At 38.6% G+C, this 10,333-nt stretch overlaps 1 protein-coding gene and 1 pseudogene across 4 annotated transcripts in view; one reads left to right on the forward strand and one right to left on the reverse strand.

Annotated features, from left to right (window-relative positions):
* Positions 1–10,333, forward strand: part of Lrrc69 (leucine rich repeat containing 69) — a 120,005-nt gene that overhangs the window by 24,710 nt on the left and 84,962 nt on the right. For all 4 annotated transcript variants that reach the window (XR_004117749.1, XM_031366564.1, XM_031366563.1 and 1 more), the window contains exon 5: positions 1,285–1,356. Coding sequence is in view for 3 of the 4 variants with exons in the window: in XM_031366564.1 (XP_031222424.1) it covers positions 1,285–1,356 (72 nt within the window). In the remaining variant the exon portion in view is untranslated. The remainder of the gene's footprint in view (positions 1–1,284; positions 1,357–10,333) is intronic.
* On the reverse strand, positions 2,609–2,842 carry LOC116088056 (annotated as a pseudogene).

Genomic DNA, 10,333 nt, shown 5'->3' on the forward strand with positions numbered 1-10,333 from the left:
CATAATGCTTTGGCTTCTACATTCTGTGAAGGTGAGAATACCTTGCTATGCTTATTAGATATCTAATTTATAGTTCTCTGTTACAGACGACCAACTTACCTTCTCTCTTTTTTTTTTCTTTTAGATATTTTCTTTATTTACATGTAAATTTCTCCATTCCCAGTTTCCCCTCCAAAAAACAAAGAAACAAACAAAAACAACAACCCCCCCCCCCGTTGCCTCCCCCCTCCCCATGCCTGCCACCTGCCCTCTCCCACTTTCTAGCCCTGGCATTCCCCTACACTGGGGCACAGAACCTTCACAGGGCTGATTACCTCCTCTTCTTGAAGTTATTAATATATTTACATATTAAAAGTATAGACAGGTCCTGAAGTCAAGCTTCTTTTTTTTTTATACTTTTTTTTAAAGATTTATTTATTTATTGTTATATGTAAATACACTGTAGCTATCCAGACAATGCAACATGTGGGAAACGATGGAGCCTGCTGGATATGGCTAAAGAGTTATGCCATCTCCCTAGGGAGAAACGCTGCCATCAAAATAATAGTAGCATTTCAGAAGCATTTCTACAATACTCGGAGTCATTTCATAAATCATCCTTTTGTTTTTCAATTTCAATTGGTTTTGAAGTTTCCAGGTTTTAAAACCCTAGTTTACATTTGCTTTTTAATAAAAATACTAGAAATAAGATGTTCCACAACAACCACATGGTTACTATGGTAATTCACTGTTGCACTGACAATGTAGATACAGTTCTCAGTTTTATTTCTTTTGTGAAGAAAGGGTTGTGTTATCATAGTATTAAACAAAAGATAGGTGTACTATAAATTCTGCTGCAGTTATCATTACTGAAAACATTCCAGGATTACACGCTTTCTGTTTCTCAGGGTTCATATTTTAATAGTAGATGGTGTCTAAAAGGGCTCAGTGAATATTAGGCTGTTTGAATTTCATATCTCAGTTATTCCACTTAACAATCACAAGCATATATCATTTATGCTTAGTAGAAGGAAGAGAAATTAAAATACAAAGGTGCTTAGGAAGTTGCATCTGATTACACTTAGTAACAGCAAGGGTTGGGTTAGACCTAGAAATAGTTAAATGAGAATATATTATGTTGCTCTGGAGTACATAGAAGAAATAAGGATTTGTAGTTATTGGGCCGTCCATAGAGATTTCCTTGGGAAGGACTGTCTTGATGGTGGGATTACCTCTATCCACTCTGAATCAAGTCAATACTTACAATTTTATATTAAAATCTCTCTTTTTTGTTTTCTGACACAGGAAGTTTGTCATCTTGCAAAACTAAGAGTCCTGGACATAGCTGGAAATGTAATCCAGATATTTCCAGCAGGTGTAAGTACTGTCAATTGTTACTGTAGTTAAAAACCATTCTGCTTATACTAGTGGGGATAGAAAATATAAGCAGTCAGCAAAAGCTGTAGTAATTGGAGCCTTGATTTGTACAGTGACTCAAAGGTTTGCTTTGTTCTAGAATTTTAAAACCCAGTTTTTGCATCCTTTTCCTTGTGTTCTGTGCCGGCTGAACATGTTTGAACCAAATGAACTCTGGTTGTTATCATAAATATTTAATCTATCAGTTATGATTACATTTTTTGGTTATTACACACTGCTTTTGCTCACCTCTGACTTGTTTGAAAAGACTACTTTCCTGGGCACAGGACTTTATCCCATATAGAGAATCCTGAAGGGATCCTTTTGTTCATTGTTTCAAGCCATTAGCTATGAAAACACACCTTCTTCCCCATTTGGAAGTGAATTTTGACTTTGTTTATTTCAAAAAACAGAGACAGTTCATTTTTGCAACTTGTAACTTTGGGGAAAGTGATAGCTGTTTTTCACATTGCATTTTTATATCCAAGTGAGCATGCTGGAACATAACATTCAAGTAAATAATTACAAGTTCATTCATCCAGAAAGTGTTCAGTAAATACCTGTGGATCCATCAATTTTGTTCTTTTTTTTTTTTTTTTTCTTCACAAAAAACCTGCATTTATTTCCTGAGCCTAGCAATCAGTCTCTTGGTACAAAGGGCAAAGCATTGGTCAGTTAGTTTTGAGTCCAAATCCTTTCCCAAAACTGGATCTGTGAGGCTCCATGAAGGAACTCAGAGCTGCATAGATCATGAGAACTGAGCTTAAAATGGCTTTTAAAACAAAACCAAAAACCAAAACCAGAATAGAAGTGATTGTCAGCTCCCCTCTCTCTCTCAAAAAGTTATGTTTTTAAAAAATGTAAAAGAGATTTTAAAAAGGGGCTAGGAAGATCTTCCAGACAGCCGGCTGGCTGCAGGGGTGAGTGGTGACCCGACAGTCCCTGTCCAGGTGGCCGCTGCTCACCTAGAGGCAGGGCCTGGCTCGAGTCCTGCCCAGCTGAATAAGTAACACCTTGCGGTGCTAGTGTCTTTGAAGTGTACCCGGGCACTGTGGGGAAGGGGGGAAGGGTGGAGCCTGTGGTGTGGTGGGAGGACTTAGCTGGACTGGAGGCCATGGAGGATTCCATGAGGCTCTCAGTTGGCCTGGCTGGCCAGGGATCCAGTCCAGGAGGTACAGTAGGTCTCTTCCAGCTTTTAGTACCATAGGCAGACTCAGGATGAGGTATTCCTGTTGTCACTGCGCTCAGGCTGACTGCTGGCTTCCTTGTCTGGGGAACTTCCCTCTGCTAGTCCTTCTGCTCCATCAAGTGGGAACTCACCCATGTCTCCAGCGAGCTTCCTCTCGCTCAGGCCTCAGAGTCATCCTGGATGTCAGGGACTGCATTCCGATGGCCTGTCCTGTAGCAGGAGATGAAGTCTTGAGTAGGAGGGCTCGACTTCCATCATGCCTGTTGCATCGCTCCTCAGACCTAGTTTAATTTTGTTCCTGTTTGCATCTCTTCAGGTTTTTAGCTCTTGATTAACCAGCGCAGAAAGTAATCTGTAGTCCAACTCCCCAACAGTGGTCAGCAGCAGCTGTGAATGGAAAAGTCCAAGGATCTAGCAGTTGCTTAGTCCCACAAGGCAAGCAGGCAAAGAGAGGGCACTAATTTTGTTCTTACTGATTGGTTCAAATCGTAGTTTTTAGACATTTTCATCTTAATTTTATAATTAAAATTATATAAATTTAATGCCAGAAAGGATGAAAATGTGAAATATTCGGTTCAAAATATGCTTTATGAAAATATATGCAATATTCCAATTGTGGTAAAATATACATCATAAAAGTTTTTTTTTTTTTTTTTTTTTTTTTTTTTTTTTTTTTTTTTTTTTTTTTTTTTTTTTTGTATTTTCAGACAAGGTTTTGTTTCTTTTTATAATAGCCCTGGCTGTCCTGGACTTGCTTTGTAGACCAACCTGGCCTTGAACTCACAGAGATCTACCTGCTCTGCCTCCTGAGTTCTGGGATTAAAGGCATGTGCCACCATGCTCAAAAAGCTTTATTTTTAAGAGGACATTCTTGACACCAACTACTTTGATAAAATCCATCACCACTACTGAAAGACCCCCAGAACTGGGGAGATCCTTACTCAAGTCTCGGGATGACGCGACCACCCAATGACTCACGAGAGACTGAACTTGCTGCAATCACATGAGGTTTATTGGGGATACTGGTACCGGGGTCGATCTCGTGACCATGCTGGCCAGAGTTCGACCCTGAACACAAGAAGTGAGGGGTATTTAAGAGAAAACCCACAAGTTGGGGGCGGGGAGAGGGTTACCAAGGAAACAGGACATAAAAACAGTGGAAAATTTCAGAGGGACCTAGCCCAAGGTATTCAGTTAGGGAGGGGAACATATTCATTCTAGGAATGTAATCTTCATCTACTGGTCAACAGGGTGAAGAGTCTCATAAACCAGTAGTCCTTCATTCTTAGTTCCGCCCTCATTGTGGATCATTCAGGAGGGGCAGGTATTGGGAACCAGAGCCCGGAGGCTCTGAGTTAGCCAGGTTCCTGGAACTAGCTACTCCACCTTTTTGGTTTGTTACATTTCTACTAATACATTACTTTTCGTTAACATGCTTTTTCCTAAATTTCTAAGTCTCCCAGTCTTTCACTACCTACCTTCAGAACTTATTTTGTTATCTTAGCAACTGAAATGGTGTCATTAGACAAATTCCCAATTAGACAAATTTCCAATTCTCTTGTTAGAATCACAGTATTTTAAGATAAGGTATTTCTCCTGTTTTTTTTTTTTTTTTTGAAACTATCATTCTATGTTCTGTCTTTATTTATTTGCTTACTTGGTGTACTCCACAGAAGACATTCGCTGGCATTTGCCCTTTTGTGACTGGCTTATTTTACTTAGCACAATGTCACTCTGTTCATCCCTGCTGTCAAGAGTTGGATTTTTCTTTGTACTAGGGCTGACTCACAGCCACTCGTACCACAAGTGTGTGTACCTTTTGTTTCTCCGTTGTTCTATGGATCAACACTTGGGATGCTTCGGGTTTTTTTGCGTACTGTGAGCTATGCTGCTGCAAACTTTGTTGTACAAGTTTTCATTTTCAATTTCTCTAGATATAGCCTTGGAAGTAGAATTACCAAATTATTAGTCATTTCTTATCTTATTTTCTTCTCTTGATGTCTCTTATCTTACTCGTTTATCTTTCTTATCATATCGTCTGACAGAAGCACCTTAAGAAAGGGCTTGTTGTGGCTCTCAGTTCTAGGGCAGAGTTCTTCCTGGTGGGGAAGCTAAGGCATCAGGCAGGTGAAACAACTGTCCATACTGAATGCTAGGGCTCTCTTACATATTCTGGGACCCAGTGCATGGAATGGTTCTGCCCACATTCAGAATGGGTCTTCTCACCTCTCTTAACTAAATCTAGATAATTTCTCACAAAAAGTAATCCCACAGTCTAAGTAATCCCACATGGGCATGCCCCAAAGCTTGACTTCTGGTGATTCTAAAGCCTGGCAAACTGGCAGGAAATATTAACCATAACACGTTTAATTTTTTAAAGGATTTACTATACTGTTAACAACTTTATAGTTCAAATTATAGGAGAGAATACATGTTTTCAGTGAAGACTTGGTAAAGATTCCATGATTTTTACTGATACTGTGGGTTTGATTTAAATCTGTGCACAGTGTGATAAAACCTTAATTTCCAGAACATCCTTCCAATGTCACCTGTACCATGGCTACCACTGGAGCACAGACCATGGAACGGAATGATCCTTTTCAAGTCTGTTGTTGTTAGAGTGTTAACTTTACTATCAAACATATCTTGAATTTCAACTTAATATTATTTATTAAATAAATAAACCTAAGTAATGTTCCTCAACTCTACTTAGCACCCACCTTGGTATTGCCAGTAATTCAGTTTTCTCTAAAAAGTGATTCTATATTGACAGTTATGTTTAAATACCCTTCTTCTAATAATTTTAGCATGCCTTTGACATGATCTATGCCAGGTTCATATTCAGAAAATTCTGTAAACCTTATGAAATGAGCTAGTATATAAACCCATATGAGCTTTGCTCCCCAATTTTTTAAACTTAGAATTTTAAAAATGATTTTTCTTTCTGAAACAGTAATGACAATTTGTAGATTATTGGTGTGAAATCCATTTTCCACAGTTGAGAGATGGGACAAACTGACGGAACACATGGCAAATGCAGAGATGAATTGCTGGCTCTGTACTATCATCACTCTACTATATAAGTAATTAAGTGGTATAGAGTACAGTTTCAAAATAAGGCATGTGAACATCAACAACAGTGAAGACTACAGACTTTAACCATGAAGGACACAGGCTTTAACATGGAGGACACAGGCTTTAACATGGGGGACACAGGCTTTAACATGGAGGACACAGGCTTTAACATGGGGGACACAGGCTTTAACGTGGGGGACACAGGCTTTAACATGGGGGACACAGGCTTTAACATGGGGGACACAGACTTTAACATGGAGGACACAGGCTTTAACATGGGGGGACACAGGCTTTAACATGGAGGATACAGGACACAGGCTTTAGCATGGAGGACATAGACTTTAACAATGAAGACCACAGGCTTTTTAACAATGAAGGACACAAACTTTGTTTGGAGTCATATATCCATTAGTTTAAATTTCTAAGTTCTTATTTACTAAACTATGATTTCAGGCAAGTCGAGTTGCCACTTAAAACCACCAAATTTATGAACATGTTAAATCTATTAATGACTATAAAGCATTTTATAGGGGGCAGGAGAGATGGCTCAGCGATTAAGAGCACTGACTGCTCTTCCAGAGGTCCTGAGTTCTCAGCAACCACATGGTGGCTCACAACCATCTGTAATTAGATCTGACGCCCTCTTCTGGTGTGTCTGAAGACAGCTACAATGTACTCATATAAAACATTTTATAGAGATTGTCAAAAGAATGGAAATGACTTTGCTAATGAATTACCTGTGAACTGTTTAATAATGTACAATCACAGCCCTTGTAGTGACTATTCACTCTCTATGGATGACAACAGGAAACACTGACTTTCTGAAGGATGCATTTTACAACCTGTTCTTACTATAAAATATTGAAAGCCATGAAAAAGAGAAGAGCGAAGGGGAAGCTATGTTTTGTGAAGCCCACTGTGATCTCCGGCATTGGAGTTACATTCTGTAGAATAGATTTGAAAGTTTACTTGACTGCCATGCTTTCGAGACAGGGTTTCTCTGTCTTTCCTGACCGTCCTGGAACTCCCATTGTAGACCAGCCTGGCCTTGAACTCACAGAGCTCCCCCTGCCACTACCTCCTGAGAACTGGAATTAAAGGCATGCACCACCATGCTCTGCCTTTGCTGTTCTCTTAAAATTGATTTTTATTAGAATTTTATGGTCTAAAATTTGGTGTGTAACTTAGAAAATGTTATTTTGCAATAATATATATATTTTTTATTAAGGTGGCTTTTAAATGTTTGAGGCTGATTTGTAAAGATTTATTTATTTTATGTATGTGGGTGTTTTCACTGTGTGTCTCTTTGTGGATCCTGTGCATATCTGCTGTTTGCAGAGGTCAGAAGAGAGCACTGGATCCCTAGAACTACAGTTATGAACATCTGTGAGCAGCCATGTGGCTGCTGGGAATTGATCCTGGGTCCTCTGGAAGAACAAGTGCTTTTGACTGCTGAGCCATCACTCCAGTCCCTTCCATCTGCAAAGCTGATATTTTAAATCAGGAGTTATTATACAAATAGGAACGTATGTTACCTGGAAACCTGATTACAAGTGTGTGTCACCATAACTTATTTAGCATTTTTCCAGTTATAGAAGGAATTGGGCCTGAGGCTCTAGTACGGCTGGTGAAAGTTCTTGTTTAGCATGCATAAAGCTCTGTTGGATCATCAACACTTTCCTAAACCTGGTATGGAAGCACATGTCTGTCATGCTCCTGGAACTAGGATAATCAAACTTTTGAGATCTAACTTTGGCCAGCCTTGGGTGCAGGAGATCTTGTAAAACAAACAGAAGCAGAACAAAAACAAAGAGTAAATTAATAAAAGAAGGAAGCATTCATTGTACAAAAGGTATATCCATATATGTATGTATGTATATAGCAACAATTAATAAGAACAGATACCATGAATTTGAAAGAGAACAAGAGGGGTATATGAGCAGGTGTGGAGGAAGGACAGGCAAGAAGAAAATGATGTAATCATATTATAATATGTAATATATGTTATATATAATGTAACATAATTTTATAATATAGAAATATTTTGAAAGCATATATAAGATTGTAAACTACAAAGTATAAGGTGCCTTTAAGTTTATTTTTCAGAGACAGTATGTTATTTTTTGGTCAGTATTTAATTTTTACATATTCACTTTAGAATAAAATTGAAATTATACTTCATAAATATCTTTTTCTTTTTTCTAATTTTTTGTTTTTGAGACAGGGTTTCTCTGAATAGTCCTGGCTGTCCTGGAACTCACTCTGTAGACCAGGTTGGCCTCAAACTCAGAAATCTGCCTGCCTGTGCCTCCCAAGTGCTGGGATTAAAGGCATGTGCCACCACTGCCCAGCTAAAAGAATCTTTTTCACTTAATATTATATATTGAATACTCTCCTTCAAGCAGATATTTGGCTTCAGATATTTGGTTTTAATCATTGGATCTTTTAAAAATCATGTTTACTTTTTTATACTTTTATTTATTGGAATAGATTGGAATGAGCATGCCTTTGAGGAAAAAGATTATCAGAAATTGGTATTTTTTTTTAAACTTTCTTTGACAGAGTGAGATTTCCAAAATGTAACCTGTGATCCACAGTGAGTAGACAGTGGCAGTTATGGTAATGGCTGGCTTAGTAGTTTCCTTTGCTACCTAAATACCACAGATCTCTATTTTTTTCTCTTAGAAGGATACAAGTCCTTGGACTTTTGTCTACCCTCATTCACAGTGACTTCATCCTAGCTAATTATATCTTCATAATTTTGTGACATGCTGGTTTTGGGTGGATGGAACTATTCAACCCACTATACTTTGGTAAAGTGTAAAACTTCATTTGGATCTGCAACAGATTTAACTGTACTGTGTGAAAAGAGTTCAGTTCAGCTATCATTTATTGAGTGTCTCCTATGGCTACTCCCTCTCAAATGTTGCTCATGAATACTGGAGGAAGTCCAACCATCAGAGGGTTCCCAGGAGCTCTGATTTCACCGACCCCTCTGCCATCGCAGGTGTAGATCCTTGCACATGTACACGTAATTAAAATCTTTTTTTTTTTTTAATTGAGTGAACCAACTAATTGGTTATTTTATTTAGTGTTTGTGTGTGGACCATTGCACATGTATGGTGAAGGCCACAGGACAACCTTTGGGAATTGATTCTCTCTTTCAGCTATATGGGTTTCTAGGATCTAACTCAGGTTATCTGGCTTGGCAGCCAAGTTACTCACTGAATAGTATTGCTGGTCTTTTCAAAATAAAATTTAAAATGGAATTTCTACCATCATAATATTCTAATGAGACAAATGAGCAGTGATGGATAGTGCTTGTGTGGAATTTGCATGTCATGTTAGGCCTTGGAGAGCTCATAAAAGCAAGAAATACAGACATTTTAAAAATTAGAACATTGAAGAAGTAAACATTAGCTTGGAAAGAAAAGGGGCCAGGTAGGTAGTAATTTATTGTGTCTCCAAATATGAAGGGAAAAAGTGACCAGATACACTTACAACTTTTGAGAATGGGGGAGGAAAAAATATTGCCATTACTTGAGAACTTTGGATATGCTATCAGTGGAGTTTGTGAGCGTTGAGTAATAGAAAACTCAAGTCTCTAAAGCAGTAGTGGCTAAATTCTTTCAACAGGGAGAAAAGTGAATTCCTTAGATTTTTAGTCCCTTTGAAATAATTTTAAAGGATCTGTGCATCTTCTTTCACTAGCTCTTCTTTACCCAGACTTCAGTGATTTGAAATAGAAGTTGGCTTAACTGAAGGGACAAAAATGTCTTTTGATACAGGGTTTCTCTGTATAACAGCCCTGGCCATTCTGGAGATAGAGCTGTAGACCAGGCTGGCCTTGAACTCACAGAGATCCACCTGCCTCTGTCTGCCGAGTGGTAGGATTAAAAGCATGGGCTACCTTGCCTGGCTGACAAAAAGTGTTAATGACTATTACCAGGAAGCATCATTTGGTCTGACTGTGATGTGAAATTTAGAACAGAACCTCATCTTTGAATGTTGTAGAACCAAGCTTGTCAGACACTCTTGTCCGACTCTATTGGCAATCTTTCTATTCACCTGTAATATCGTGACTTTGTAGATCTAGAAAGAACACAAGAAAGTATTTCTTTGCATTAATACTGTATAGTTGTTCAGTAATTTACAAGTTTTTGAAGCAGTGTTTCATGGAGTAAAATCTGTTTGATGTTGCACAATCCCCTGGAGAAGCAGACTGAAGCTCAGACCTATTTAGGGCTAAATGTATTGAGATTCCAGAGAAGTAATTAGCTAGTAGACATTGCCCTCCATCTTGAGTACACATTAGAATCCTTTGGATAGCTTGTTAAAACCCAGAATGCTGGGCTTCACTCCCAGAGTTTCTGAGTCAGATGGCTGTGGAGCCCAAGAATGTGCCTTTCTATTAAGTTCTCAGGTGTTGCTGATGCTGCAAGTATGGGGATCATACTTGGAGAACCACAGATCTGAATTACAGAGCAATGTGGATCTAGACCTGGCACTGAAGACTTTGCCAAAAGCCCAGGCTCCATCCATCTTAGTACAGAGCCTCTGAAAAATCTGTTGTCTGTCTTAGCAGTGACAAGCAGTGATAATAGAAACCTTAGTCAGGGTTTCTATTCCTGCACAAACATCATGACCAAGAAGCAAGTTGGGGAGGAAAGGGTT

This window comes from Mastomys coucha, unplaced genomic scaffold (genome assembly GCF_008632895.1).
Source record: "Mastomys coucha isolate ucsf_1 unplaced genomic scaffold, UCSF_Mcou_1 pScaffold14, whole genome shotgun sequence".
NCBI classification, from domain to species: Eukaryota; Metazoa; Chordata; class Mammalia; order Rodentia; family Muridae; genus Mastomys; species Mastomys coucha.